Source organism: Euphorbia lathyris, chromosome 1 (genome assembly GCF_963576675.1).
Source record: "Euphorbia lathyris chromosome 1, ddEupLath1.1, whole genome shotgun sequence".
Classification (NCBI taxonomy): Eukaryota; Viridiplantae; Streptophyta; class Magnoliopsida; order Malpighiales; family Euphorbiaceae; genus Euphorbia; species Euphorbia lathyris.
Genome location: NC_088910.1, coordinates 105,674,889 through 105,690,319, shown reverse-complemented (window position 1 = coordinate 105,690,319; position 15,431 = coordinate 105,674,889). Strand labels below are relative to the sequence as shown.

The 15,431-nt window shown below is 35.6% G+C and overlaps 2 protein-coding genes across 6 annotated transcripts; one reads left to right on the top strand and one right to left on the bottom strand.

Moving 5' to 3' along the window:
- The first annotated feature begins 2,468 nt into the window (after positions 1-2,468).
- LOC136210495 (uncharacterized) lies at positions 2,469-5,023 on the top strand. Of its 4 annotated transcripts, none has more exons than XR_010678094.1 (3): positions 2,469-2,658; positions 2,767-2,915; positions 4,738-5,023. XR_010678094.1 is itself a non-coding variant. In XM_066001758.1 (2 exons), exons 1-2 carry the CDS (start codon positions 2,761-2,763, stop codon positions 4,217-4,219), a joined length of 174 nt encoding a protein of 57 aa, XP_065857830.1. In that variant the 3' UTR covers positions 4,220-4,466. The 4 variants fall into 4 exon arrangements, 2 of the variants coding, with proteins under 2 accessions (XP_065857830.1, XP_065857831.1); XR_010678095.1 differs by having other exon boundaries at positions 2,767-2,919; XM_066001758.1 differs by lacking the exons at positions 2,469-2,658; positions 4,738-5,023 and adding an exon at positions 4,201-4,466 and having other exon boundaries at positions 2,761-2,915.
- Positions 5,024-5,058: 35 nt separating this feature from the next.
- LOC136210494 (phosphatidylserine decarboxylase proenzyme 1, mitochondrial) lies at positions 5,059-14,837 on the bottom strand. Of its 2 annotated transcripts, XM_066001756.1 has the most exons (12): positions 14,561-14,837; positions 13,681-13,778; positions 13,325-13,378; positions 13,062-13,127; positions 12,146-12,206; positions 11,936-12,045; positions 11,576-11,829; positions 10,797-10,903; positions 6,908-6,975; positions 6,199-6,276; positions 5,716-5,838; positions 5,059-5,493 (listed from the first exon to the last, which is right to left on the bottom strand). In XM_066001756.1, the coding sequence occupies exons 1-12, from the start codon at positions 14,727-14,729 to the stop codon at positions 5,332-5,334; spliced, it is 1,350 nt and encodes a 449-aa protein (XP_065857828.1). In that variant the 5' UTR covers positions 14,730-14,837; the 3' UTR covers positions 5,059-5,331. The 2 variants fall into 2 exon arrangements, with proteins under 2 accessions (XP_065857828.1, XP_065857829.1); XM_066001757.1 differs by lacking the exon at positions 14,561-14,837 and having other exon boundaries at positions 13,235-13,378; positions 13,681-13,776.
- Positions 14,838-15,431: the final 594 nt, after the last annotated feature.

Sequence of the window (15,431 nt, the reverse complement as noted above, 5' to 3'; positions counted from 1 at the left end):
ATTTGATGTTAGAATCAACCGTATTTGAATAATTCTATCCCCAAATTCAGAATCATCAACAGAAGTAGAATTTATTGCATCAATCACTTGTTTAGCATCAGATTCGAAAACCACATTCCTTATTCCATCAGTTTTTAGCCATTACATAGCCTGTAATAGAGCTTCGGCCTCACATTCTCGTGTTGTCGGACAGCATAATAGACCCGCACATCTCCCCATTACAAACTGCCCATGTGCATCTCGTACTGCTGCTCCCATCCCTGCACGACCATCAGCGTTAAAACATGCAGCATCAACACAACATGAGAGAAATCCTTCTGAAGGCGGGTGCCAAGCCGTACAACCAACAGATGAAATATTTCCTGCTACTGTATTTCCGATCTGATGTTCTCCCATACCAGTCCGGTTTCTCAAGGCATTTGCTTCTGACCAATCATTAAGTACAGTGCAAGCTTGAGCCACTATTTGATCTGTTGTACGAATCTCATACTGTCAAAGACGAGTATTTCTAGCCTGCCATAAACTCCAGAGGTGCATCAAAAACGTTTTCACAATTTGTTTTGATGCTGCTCTAATCATATTATGAAACCATGCTGTCAAGTTCTCAGCCACCGCCGCCTCCGCATTAATTCGATCCAGAAGTCTCATCCTTCAAAACCAATGCCTACCCTGATAGCTTCAATACGAGATTGACAAACCAGAGTTTCATACAAGAAAATAACATCAGGCCTATGAGCTTTGATAAGCTCACACAGAATAGGAACTGCCCTAGTGTTGCCCAGACCTTGGTAGTTCCAACTAAAGATTTTCATTGCTCTGGGCAGACCATTTGGCCTGCCTTTCCTGTTTGTTGTGTTAGCTTTATCTTGTTCTTTCAGATTTCTCTATTCTTGCTCACAAGCTTTATTATTATTATCGTTTCCCTGGTTTGGGGATAGATCATCAACTTCCATGGTTTGAATAGTTACCTCCTGTATAGTCTCAATTGGTTTTGGTTGAAATGCCACAAGTTCTCCCCTTCGTCTTTTCCTTTCCTCTCCTACTTCTAATCCGGTTTCTGATTGCAGGAGATTAACTGTAGGTACTTCCACATCCTCCTGATCATAACAGCTTACACCAAAGTTCCTTGATAGATGCCGGAGATTATGTCTAGGAGTTGGTTCCTTCAGCTGTCCCGATGTACTACTACCAGCATCTCTGTTTGATCCATATACCCTAATTCCTTCGGGCCTAACTTCTTCCTTTAGCCATCTTTCTCCTCCCATCACACTAACACGACGTAATGGAGCCTTTATAGAAGCATCCCAAGCCCTCACTAAGTCCTCTTCCTTACTACGAAAATAGATCTCACAATGTCTATCCAAATGTCCAATTAGACCACATATAAAACATATAGTTGGCAATTTTTCATATTTAAAAACACAATTCAACCAATCACCTCATGTCCTTCTTACCTTTTTTCCCCTTTGTAATGGTTGTCTGATATCCACGCTAACTCGCACACGGAGATAGCTATGCTCATTTATCCATTTCGCTTTTGAGTCCATAGATACATAAGACCCAATGAAATTTCCCAATGCCCGTGCCACTGTGTAAGACCATGAATTTGTATCCAGAAGTTTGTGTGTGTGAATTGACCTGCAGATGGATCTTCCCCCTCTTTCAAAGTATACAAAATCAACAATTGATTATCAAAAGTCCATGGACCATTTTCACTAACCCATTTCAGATCATACGGGTGATAAAACCTAAACAAAATCAAATTTCCCCCAATCTCAGAAATCGTTAAACCCTTCCCCGGCCTCCATATACTGGCCATTCGATGTTTGAAAATTTCAAAATTAAAGTTTTTGTTCGTCACAAGTGATCCAACCAGACACCACTTATAATCGGTATTTTCTTCTCCGGTGTCTGTCGCCTCAAACTCGAACCCATCGTCAACAATCTTCAATTGCTGGAACTGATCTTCCATTGCCTTTTAGTAAATTGAATTCAATTATCAATTAGGTTAATAAAGGAGGTACTGGACGTGGAAATAGTTATGGAATCTCTGGTCTGTACCCTATCTCCTTTGTAAATTGCATCCCTTCATACTATTCATCCTTGCCCAAATATTATTGCTGCAAAATCAAATGTTTTCTGTTTCCAATGGACGCACTAAACCAAACAGACCCAACGTTAATCTAAATTAAAATAACCGCAAAACAGATCCAGCATCAATTAGAAATAACCACATAAATTAAAATAACCAGAAACAAATCCAGCAACAACTAATACCACTTTTAAATAATTGAAAGGATAAATAGATTGTTCCGTAAATTGAGGAGGCAAAATGACCAAAATTGATAAGTTCAGGTGCTGCATAGGATTTAGGCCTAAATTATTAATTCTTTGAAGAAAATAAAATTTATTTGGAAACAAAACTGACGTGGAAATAGCCACGATCCCAGACGGCAGATTACAAATGGCTAACAGAACTAACCGTGACGATTGCACAGTAAACAAATGCAATCAAGAATCCAGATCCTCAAGAGCAGACTAGAAAACTAAAAATCGCCATCCAAGAGGAGGCCGTAGATCCTACAACCGTCGTTGGTCCTCGATCGCCGCCAGCTGATCCAACCGAAGAAGAAAGCGAAAAAGTAAAAGGATATGCCTGTAAGTTTTCCTTCTCTTTCCCCTCTCGTCATCTTACTCTATGGATCCAGATCTCGTAGTCATGGAATTTGAATTAACATTGGGGTTAATGGTGTGCTGAGAATGCAGTACAGAAAAATCATAGAGGTGGAGCCGCCGAGTCCGTTAAGGTACATTATCGGAGCAGTGATAATGATGATAGGAGTGGTCTTACCTGTCGGTTATATGATGTTTCGTAACAAGCGTGTTCCTTCTTCTTCCTCTTACTCGAAACAGACGTAGGTCTGCCTTAATTTTGTTTCTTTATCTTTTCTTTTTTCAATATACCTATGCTTGTTTCACTATGAAATTTCTGATGTGAATTAGACTTGTATTGAACATTTAGGATTCCTCCTTTGCATTAGATGTGCAGTTACTGTTCTCGGGTTGTAATTTTTTTTGAGATTTGAGCTCTTGTAGGGAATGGCTTGAGGTATTGCGTCATTGTTCACAATTTTATCTCTAAATCAATGAACAAAAAACTAAAACAAACATTATGCATTTAAAATGTAAAAATTAGATGGCTGCAGTGCAGAATGAATGTCTCCGTTTTGCTGGATTCCAAGTTGGAAATGAATGCGAAGTTAAACCTTTTCCTTTTAACAAGGACGAAAAAGGAAATGAAAAAAAGTTGCTTTTTGACTTGTAGCTTGAATTACATAATCATGCTTAGGAATTTGGATGCATAGTTCTTAAAGGTGTGCCCAAGGCTCCAGGTTCACAAGGCACTAGGTTGAGCATATTAGCGTCCCCAAAGGCACGCACTGTCGCCAGGGTGAGTCTTTGTGCCCTTGGCTGTGGTTATAAGAGGCGCGCCTACATGTCACATAGTTTTTGTAGGCTTTTAATGTTCACCATTGGATTAGACACATCTAGTATCCAAAATAAAATAAAATAAAAGGACTTTGAAGAGACGCATATACATGAAACTGACTTTGTAGATGAATAGGATGAAGATGAAGAGGGATTATATCCTTGAAGAAGAATTTGATGTCCTTGGAGATGAGGAAAGTGATGGTGATGAGTGATTGGAGACTTTGATGAGAAGTAGCTAGTATTCAATTTAGGATTTACTATTTAGTTGAACACTTGAACTTTAGAGTATGAGGTTTGTTGCATGTTAGAATTTATAATTCAGAATATTGTCATGATTTAGTCCTTATTGCATTTTGGTTTTAGAATTTATCTTATATCATAAATGTTATCATTTATGGTTTTATATATTTTTATTCTTTTAGTGCGCCTTTGTGTTGCTTAGGCGCGCACCTGCGCCTTGCGCCAAGGCTCCAGGACCCACTTGCACCTTAGTGCGTCATGCGCCTATAGTAACTATATTTGGATGGATGTTTATTGTTACAAGGATAGTAAATGCTCTTGCTGTGTTATAATTTTATAGAATCTGCATAACAACCTCATTGATTTCTTCTTACCTAGGTTAGATAGATGTAGTTTTTAATTGTGATTATTATTTGTTATCGAACCATCCCAGGGAAGCTAATGTTCTTCGTTTTTTGACATTCTCAGGAACAAAGTTTTGATATAGATTGATTGAGACAAGAGATTCTTAGATATAATTCATCTCGGTTAAGTTTGAAGAAAATGCAAAAACTAGGTGGATTGACCGAAGTGAATATACAAATGTAAATTCGTCGAAAACCCATTTTTTGTGATATTTGCACTTGGGAATTCTATAGTTTATAAAATGTGTTGGTTGATTGAAAACTGCAATTTGTTTATATCTGTACTTTGGGATTTCTATTTCGAGTTTATAACATGAGTTGTTTGTGGCTTGGTTTGATATTCTCTGATATTTCATTTTAATGAAATAGAAGTTCAGCACGAATGTCCATTCTCTATTCCTCTGTTGAAATTTTGCATTTTTATACTATTTAACGAAAATCTGTTATGGTTTATTCTGAGAAATGATGAGAATAGAAAAGTGTGCCTATTTTTTGAGTAATTGTCAACAATGCAGTTGATGTATGTCATTTCGGATGCTAAACTGTAGAATGCGCTGCAAATTTTTTTCCTTGGAATGAGTGTGGAATCTTTGTTGGTCAGGATTTAACTTCATTTGACTGGAGAGCAATTTGTACAACAATGCTGGGATAGTGTCTCCAAGGCTGGATATTGAAGCCATTATAGATGTTAGGAATAATTGAAACTGCCCTGGGGGGTGGCAAAATGGTGTTATGTTTATCTATATGTTCCATATTTTATATATAATGTAAAAACAAGAAATAGTGAAGTTATCTCTGTAATTGATGTTATCGTGTCAGAAATAGTGAAATTGTCTCTATGAAAGATGATATTTAATGTATTGCTCTAAAGGAGCATGAACTGGTGATTTCAGCTAACTGTTTTAGCTCTTAAGCCTTAACCTTGTCCTGCAGAAAGCTCAGCAACTTAAATAAATTCTCTGGCAAACGTATTTTTGAGTCAGCAAATGTGCAACTGACTGCTTGAAAAGATCTGTTTTGGCTTTATAAACGCCTAAAAGAGAGAAACTGTGTTATAAATCCCATTTGAAAAAGGCTATTCTACCAGCAAATTCTATGTCGCCATAAATCACTGAACAAAATTGATCTGCAGTCTGCTGTTGATGCATAACAGTACATAAACGATAAATGCCCATAGTTGTTAATGCATCCCACACTACAAGTTATGCCACCGGCCCAATGCTTCTCCAACGCGTACTCTGTCACCGCGATTGACATTGAACCTGAACTCAGAAGATGAATCAATGTTTTTGAGTGACTTTAATGTAGGAGCTTGAAAGACGAGCACCACAGTTGATCCCATATTGAAAGCAGCCACCTGAAAGGTCAAAGCATGAATACTTTTCATCCAAGCCAAATGACTCAGAGTGACAGCAATTGCAAAATTATGATAAGTAGAACAGTAATTTAGAAGATATCCCCACTACAGGTTTTATCTTTTGAGTTAAATCCAAATCAACAACAGGCGTTTCATTTTTATTCTTCCAAAAGACACCACTTATATCAATATCAAATTTTGGAAAATACAATATGTACTAACCTCGTCCCCTTTCTTCAGAATTTTGCCAACTCCTTCAGGTCTATATACCCGTTCATCTGGGCGGTCAGAGCTCAATAACTTTCTTCTTGGCAGGTTTGTTTTAAGTTCTGGTTCAATGAAAAGCTGCCACATGGAAGTTCAGGCTAAAGTTAACACAAGAGGCATTTCAATAGGGTGATGTTAACTGCTAAGGGACCAAAAAAGAGAAGTTTTCTTCTCGAAACAACACCAATTTTGCAAATTCTCCGTTTTGCGCCAAACTTCTTATTCTTTTTTTTTTCTCACTATAGCGCACAAAGGTTTAAGCTCCAGACATGCTAACTGAGCTATACTCAGCAGTCTTTCTATTTTTCGGCCCAAACATGTATACATTCAAGAAAGAAATGGTGGAATTTTTGGTGTCTGCAAGTATATATGCAAGCCTGCACAAATCTGTGGGGAAGAGGGAGTAAAATTATTGTTTAAACCGGAAAGCCAGCTCACCTCAATAGATCCAATATTTGTAGCACCAATTGCTGCAATAGCCATGAATCCTTCTTGCCACAGACCTTCAAGCACTACCTGTTGCAACAGAATTGCAAACCATGAGACTGGAATAATATTAAGGATAGCCAAGAAAACACTATAATTTATTATTATTATTATTATTGTTGTTATTGTCGTTCTTTTCTGGGAAGGGTTTAGAAAACAATATGATGTAGTCGACCCCAACTAGTTGGGATAAAGGCTTGGTTGTTGTTGTATTCTTCTATGCATTGATGTACTGGAAGAAAATGAAATGAATTAATAAATGAAGTCATTGCAGCAACCTAGTTACCATAACTAGATACAAACGTAACAGATGATTGTGAAAACGAATAATCGAAACAAGAAGAGATGTAGCTCATTTAAATAATGAGATGTGGAAGTAAGATTCGACAAGTAAAGCTTTATCTACAAATAAATAATTGAACTTCATAGTCTGAAACCCAAAGATACAAATTTTGCAGGAAAAATTATCTGTTCATACCATAAGCTGGTTCTCACTAAGGAAGTTTTGGTTGATTTTATTGTCCCTCAGTTTTTTGTAAATCCGTCACAAGCTAAGTTGAATAACCACTAGAATGAGAATAAATTTTACTATAGAAGAAGCTATATTGAAGCTGCTTTGATGACAATACTTGTTAAGTACAAATTGACAAATCAGAATTACCCTTTCATTTTCAACATAAAGATTTCGGATTGTTCTTGTGGCACGTTCATTGACAGGATATAGGCGCCCTATAAACAAAAAGGATATTAGTGCCAAAGATCCATTGAACACTATTCAGTTTGATAGATTAAAGGGGAAAAAAAGCCATCACAAATATAAGAAATCCGACCAATTTGGATTAAATCATTTCTTACCTTAGGAATACATTTGCACTTCCCCACAAATATTAGGGACAAATTTGGACCTTATTCCTAGAATTTATGATACTTTTATATGATGTCTTTGGGTATTAATTAATTTTGCAAAACGATGACATTTCTTTATTATTGTAGTTCAACACACAATCTCAACACATTAATCATAATCAGTTCCATCAAGACATGTCCTCTCTATTAATGGGATGCAGGAAAAGAGAGAAAAAAAAATACAAGTATATTAATTTGGATAAAATACAAAAGCACAATTCAAACAATTAAAAAATCTTGTTGAGTAACTATTTCTAGAACTTGACATTTAGTTCTTTACCGGTAGAAATGTTTGGTAAGTAACTATTTAAAAAAATTGTTTAAACATAACTTTTTTCTTTTATTTAATAGTATCAGAGTTATTTTTTATTTGTAAGATTATATATTCAATTCTATTTGGACAAACCAACCAAGAAAAAAAAAACGTGAGAAGAACTCTATAAAAGGAGAATAAGCTCTCATAACTCATTCACCAACTTGTGCAAACATATTCCTCCTTTTCTACTTTAGTGTGGCAACGAAAATGGGCAGCTCAAATACATCATTTCTCCTGTGTCTTTCCCTTGCTATTCTTCTCATCACCTCTCAGATAGCAGCTGGTAATTAGTTTTATTTTCTAATGCATGTTTATTCCTTTTTCAATATATGAAGGTTAATATATATAATTATAATTAATTTTAATACTAACAATTTATTATTGATGATTATCTAGATTCAAGCAACAACAAAGCTGAAGGGCGTGAGAAGGCACAGGGAGTACAAAATTATGCACATGAAAAAGAAAAATCATATGAACACAAATATGAATTTGGCTATGATAAGGGATACAAACACAAATATGAACAAGGACATGATAAAGGCCACGAGCATAAATATGAACACGGATATGATAAAGGACAAGGACATCACTATGGCCATGAACACAAATATCAACACGGATATGATAAAGGGCAAGGACATGACTACAGGAATAGATATGAGGATCAACATAAACACAAATACCAACATGCGTATGATAAAGAGCATGGACACAAGTATGAACATGGACATGATAAAGGGCACGAATATGATAAGGGACAGCGACATCATTATGGCCACGAACATAAATATGGACACAAAGATGATAAAGGGCAAGGCAATGATTATGTATACGAAAATCGGTACAAACACAAATATGAACAAGGACACGATAAGGGACACGGGCATGAATACAAGCATGGATACAAATATAAACATGGACATCATGAAGGGCATGGACAATATGGATACAAAAATGGATATGAGAAAATGACATGATGGCCACAACTGTGGCCTTAAATCTAAAGCTTTATCTTAAACCCCCCTTTATGGGTTGTATTTGTCTATTAGCTTAAATAAACTTGATGCTTATTGTAAGTTTATCCTATACTTGATATAAGCTTCTATGCAAATAAAGTGAGTTCCAACCATATTGGTATTTTTATAAGTTCTCTTCCTTCAGTTTTTCGTACTAATTCAGCAAGTTTCTTTCATCTCCATATACAAGAATATCTCTTCCATTTCTCTAATAAAAGCTCACAAATAGATAATCAAATTAGAATATCCCTTTTAAATTTTTTGTTAATCATAAGTCAGTAACATAGGCTTTATTGTTAACTACAGTAGTTGGTTGGTTAGTTAGTTACAAGATTAACCAATTTAGGTTAGTTAGCATTAGCACTGTAGAAGATGAGGATGCTGAATTAGTGTTTGAGGATGATGATTTAACTTGGGGTGCAATTTTCCTAGGGACAGCAGATGGATTAGTGGGAAGCCTCCAGATATGCACTAGGTTAAAGTTAACACTAACGGGTCAAAAAAGGTAATCTAGGGTTTTTATCGGTTTGGGGTCTTATTAAGGATCGTAATGGTTGCTGGTTAGGGGGTTTTGCAGTCAACATCGGTATTTGTACTGCTTTTCTTGCTGAATTGTGGGGCCTTTTCCTTGCCTCAGGTTAGCCTGGGATGAGGGCTTTCGGTGGGTACAAGTGGAGATGGATTCAGTCTTGCATTTCATGAACAGTCAGGTTCCCTAGCTTGGCTTGTTTTCAAGTATCATGAGCTTTGGATAGGGATTGTGAGATCACCTTCTTTCATACTTAACATGAGGGTAATCAAACGGCCAACTGGATGGCAAATTTCGCAGATTCTCTTACTTTGGGTCATCATGACTCATGAGTATGGTGTGCCTCTTGCAGGCCTCCAGGATACCTTTTTTGTTGATTGAGCCGGCCGTTCTTTAAGCAGAGTTATTCATAGTTTTTTTTTTTTTTTTTTTTTTTGCTTGGGCTTGTTAGCCTTCCAGGTCGACCAAAAAAGTGCAGTTGCTAAAGCTAGTGGGATTGAGGATGAAATATATACAGCTCAAAGCAAATGTTTTGCTTCCACCTCAGGTGTGGCTAAGCAAAAGCAACTACTTGTATGAGAACTAGGGCATCTATGCCACATATAGACGAGGATGAATATGGAGAGGAGAAAAAAATTGGAGAAGAAAATGACAATGAAGAGGACGATATTAATCTTGAGGATGATCTTGATGATAGTTATTAGTTTTTTTGTGTTCTTTTTTATTGCACCGAATGCTTATCAGTTTATTAGCATTAGATAGGCTAAGTATATGAATTTAACCTGATGTTTTTGACGTTTAATATAATGTTTTATGTGGTTTTGTCTTGTTTGTGTGATTAGGTTAAGTGTGTGTTTTAGTTCATTGTAACTTGTGCATTAACTAGCAATAGAGTATTAGTGACATTTTCAAATATTAATATTTAGATTTTGTATCTATTTTTGTTTTCATTTTCTTGCACCTAGCTCCTTAGTGTGCCTTGGGCTTTAATAACAATGTTCACAATAAAAAACGCCTCCCTTTAATTCTGCCCCAGTTAGTTTCCTTCTGGTCGTTCATTTTTGCAACAACACCACAAGCAGTCCATGATAATTCCTTCTATTCCTGTTTAGACATTGTAAAATCTGCAAGTTGTTTTTATTAGAATGGAACACTATTGTGAATAAAGAACAAAAAAAGTAGTTAGATAGTGCAATGTTTTTCCAGAATGGCAAGACAAGGGTTCTCTCATATCTTCCAGGGAAATTTCTGGATGATATTGCAGTTATACACAATCCAGCCTAGATTTTCTCCATACTCCTCCTTCTTGCACTTTGTACTTGCGCTAAATTAAAAGTTTCTTCTGCTATATTCATATTTTCATTTTTGAACTCCCCATATATATTCAGAGGTTTTTCTCCCTATACAAGGGCTTTTTCCCCAACCTATACAAAGTGCTGGTCTAGATCTCGCTTGGTGGTGCCCCTCCCGATGATCGTTGACTCAACATTGATTTCGTGCTTGAGTTGGAGGCTCCTGTTTTCTTTCTAATTGATTGCCTTTTTATTTGACGAAAAAGTTTTAAATCTTAATGCAGGCAAGATGAAATGAATTGAAATTATTACTTGCTGGGTCGGAGCGTAGACAAGCGAGCAGAGCCCAGGAAGTACAGAAAACAAACAACTCAAAAAAACCAGTAGATTGCAATCATAAATAGAACGACAGTTGTATCTCTAATTAAACAACCACATAATATAAATAGTAAATAATTTACTTTCAAATATAAAGGAAACCGAGTGACCTGAAAAATGCCGGCGGACAAGAACATTCCATTCAACTGGGGAGTGTATGCGATGATAGTCTCCAGGCTTCAGGTATATTACACAGTAGTAAAGGCCCTTAGTTGGACTGCATCAATACTTTTAATCTGTAAGTTCATGTGTTTATGGACATTAACTAGAAACATGCAGCAGTCAGCACACAGTTTCAGATTCGAAAAAGCAAGGAAAGAAATCATGTATAGAGTAACCTAGCATACACAAGTTGACACTTGAACTGTAGAATTATTTGTTCAAACTTACTATCATGTGATAGATGGCAAGATGTTTCAATTTTACCAATTTCAGGAATCCATTTATTTCTTTAAGAAGTGGGAAAAGGGAGCCCCATAGATGAAAAAATGTAGCATTCTACTCTAGTAAAATGAATTCCATATGATAAAATGCGCATTATGTCAACAAAAGATGTCAATAAAAATTACCAGAAGATGAGTTTCAAAAAAAAAAATGTTATAACAAAATAACAAATGCTCATGACACACCTTCATTTAACATGTTATATGTTTCTTGTCAATTATAAATTTTCAATCCTTAATAGATAAACAATGCAACCATCATTAATACTTTTTGATATTTATGATATATATCTTGTATAGAAAAGCAATGCCACGTTCTTAAGTACTAGAAACAAAATGTGCAGAGTGCTTGGAGGAGGATGCGAAGAAACTGCAAGACAATAAATCATTCAAGCATTATCAACAGAGCAAACGCCATACAAATAGAAAAGTAACCACATCATTACCAAGTAGAGATATTGTCCCTGACTCTAGGGGAAGCTAATGAAATTCTCCACCATGACTTGTTACTGTTCTCTACAGAACTGTTTTGCTGTTTACTACTCTCTTTATGGACATCCGACTCAGCTATCATAGGCAGGAAGGAACTAGCACCAAGAAGAGAAGAAACAGAATAAGAATGCCCTTTGACTTGCTCAATCATTGCTCCTGATCCTTTCAACTCTCCAAATCTTAGAATGGTGCCATCCACAGGACTAACCTGAAGGTACAAGAAAATATGGCCATAAAAATTTAAGTCAGTTAGCCATACCTCAAAGAAACCAGCTCAGACAAATACGATGCACATGAAGCCCGTTACCAGTTACCAGACAGCGTGGATCAGGATCTATAGGCCTGCAGCCTTCTTTCAGGTCACGAACAAAAAACTCCCTTAATGAAGCATATTCTTCAAGAGGACGAGCTACTTCTTCTAGGTCTGAGATGCAAACATATTATTATCAAAATGTGATAAAATGAAATAGAACATCAGTAAAGAAATAGCACAAAATAATACATAACACATGTAACAGGCATACTTGAATGGAGCGCCCGAGCCCAAGCTTTATAGACATATGGACGCATCCAGATAGGAAGTTCCTGAAACATGTTTCCTTAGTAAGTTAAACTTGTTATGGCAGAGAAAGATCATGGATTTAATCCTATTATTTCATCAAATAATAAACTGGCAATACATTAACTATTCCCTCATTTGGCCATAACAATTAAACAAGATATATTGCCTGGACTGACGATATATTCTTCTAAGCTTAGAAGCATGAATTAAATCAGTAAGGCAATAAGTGCCAGATTTCTGCATGATTGGGATTAAGAACATATAATCATCATGGACAACAAGTCACAAGAACACAACTAACATAGTTAAATTGCTAAGTCCTTGGAAAATAATCATATGTAAAGAAAAAACCCTTCAAATTATATGCTCAAAACTTAATCAAACCCATGATGGACACTTCGATTAACAGACCCCTGCTCATGTTGTTCCTCTCAAATTGCAAAAAATAGTGGGGTCTGTTTAGTTGGACAATCTTTTGTGAGCATTTCAGATTGTCCTATCAAGGGAAAATGTGAAAGTAAATAAGCCCGATTTAATAGCTAGAAAACAACTCATTTTGCCTGCACAATAAAATAGGAGCCACTTTTATGATAAAATCTTGCTAATAAAAGGTAGCAAAATCACATTACTATCTTATGCATTTGTGTGCATGTTACAAAATTAAACAAGCATCTGAAGTAAAAAAATTGCCTTCACGATTTTTTAGATTTTAATATGAATTTGCACATAAAGTAAAGCATATTTCAAAGAACATTTCAATTTCTACTACCTGTAAGAAAATATAAAAACTTTTTGTTAAATAATCCAAACTGAGAACAGAGGTATAAATGTTTGGACTACTCTGACAAGTGTAGCTTAAGAAAAGTAAAAATACTCACTATGCTTGTCAAGGAACCCCAAACTCTGGAAATTGAGCGTAAAGGTAACATACCTATAAATGTAGCCTACAGTAAGGAAACAGCAAAAAGTATTGAAAATGTTAGGCACGAATATAATAGTATCTGGGAAATTGAGCCACAATTCCTAAAAAGAAATGGAACATGAACATCACAGCAATGAAGTAGTTGAATATAACAGATGGAAAGACAACGCCAATGTATTGGAAACTCTTTTTTTGGAACATTCAGGAACAATATAATACTTTTGCATCAGGTTGGAACTCTAATTCAATTCCTTTTTCCCGTGCCTCTTCAATCTGCCACAAAGAGAGAAAGCAAAATTTATAACCAAGAAATAATTGTCAGATGTTCTAAATGCCAGTGTACCAGATGATTAAAGTCATAAAAGTTATCACACTACATATTGCAAAGAAGGTATAAAGTAAATACAACAAAAAACGTTTTAGAAAGAAAAAATATAGCAGAGTAAAGCATTTGAGGAATCATCTATCTACTGGACAAGCTTACAAAATTAAGAAGAAAACTCATAAAACCTAATTGGCAAGGGAACAATGTATATTAATGGCATGTAAATAAAATTTTCACATCATTTAGGTACCTTTTTATCCTCATAGAGCCGACGTGCATGAAGAGCACCAAGCATGAGTATTGTAGCCACAGTAGCACCTGGCAACGCAAAACTACTACCAGCAGGTCCTGCACAGATAGAATGACCCTTCAGATGCACTCTAAGAAACCACTATCACAATGACATTTCTTCATTTGAAAAGTAATAGCTCATGTCAGTTGGCAGCCTGATTTTTCTCAATGCAATTCTCACAATCTAAGGTCCTGAATTTCAGCATTTACTTTTTTATTCAGACTAATTAATTTGCAACATGTTGGTTAAAATTTTATAGGTTAGTTACTTAGGCTCTGAAAAAAAATACTGCAAATCTCAAAAATCCAGTTTGAGGGGATTGTTCCTTTCCAGGTAGGCTATGAATAAAATTAATTAGGGATAGCTTATCAATTTTAGTGCATTACAGGTAAGTTAAACAAAGACAGAAATTTTTCATCTATATAAATGCCAGTTCGCAGAATTATGATTGGCAAAGACAAACAAAATAATGAACTCAGTTTCAATTTCTTAGGATCTTCCAAATAGTATTGCATTGCTAAAGAGAAGATAATCTTTCTTTTACAGAGGATCAGTTGCGATTAAAAATTTCAAAATGGAAGCACAATTCAGTTGCTCCTTTTCAGACACCATCAACGTTATAAGCATGGACGCCATAGTAATCTGAATCGCAGTGTTTCTCTTACAATCAATTGAAAGAAAGAATATAAAATTAGCTATACATTACAATCCATACACTGTAATATCAACTAACTCATTAAATTGCAAAGGACGCCAAAATCAAAATAGACCTTCCTTCTCACTCTGCTCAAATTCCCTCAGAGAAAATAAGTAGTTATCAACGCAGTCACTAACTGACCTTGAGAATTGCTACTACCGCTGCCATTGACAGAAGCACGTGCTTGAGACGCTGTTTGAACCTTTTTGAGAAATGAAGTGAAGAATTGCCGTCGGTGATGGTGATGGTGATGGTTGAACCGTAAATTAAGAGGGCAGAAAGGGGCTCTATCGGAAAATCTGAATTTCATCTGCTCTAGAATGGTTTGATGCGCAGAGAGTTGGTCCTTGAGGGGTTCTCTGCTGGGGTTTAGGGGTTGCCAGCAAATTGATGATGGATTAGAAAAGAGACAAAACGACAATTCGAGGCGCGGTTTTATCTAATGTGAAGCCCATGCTCAATTTGTAGAAAGTTTAAATTAGGGTTAAAACAATTGATTGGTTCGCGCAAACGGCTTATGGGTAAGAGAATAGAATCAAGAAAGTGAAACAAGTAGAAATGAATACAGTAAAACATCTATATAGGAATACGTTTGGGACCGGACAATTTATATAACAATTGGAAGGTTATTCTTATATAGAGTTTGGTATCCAAAAAAAAAAATCAACACTTAAAGTTTATAAATTTAATGTTTAGCATATCAAGTCTACGAGTTTTATTTCCAATACCTAAAGAATTGGAAGAGTTTTGAGTTTAGTTTTCAATACATAAAGAAAAGAGTTTTATGGAAAAATGGTAAGAATTTATAGTTAAAGTTGGAATTTGTGTGCCAACTCATATTTAATCTCAATAATTTTTAAATTTTTTAATAAATTTTGTTTAAATCCTTAATACATATACATTATTTACATAATTATTCCTATATAGAGGTATAGTTTCTAAAGGTGGGACTTGGATTATGTATAACAATTAACATTTGGGAGGTTATTCTTATTTATAACCGGCCCAAGTT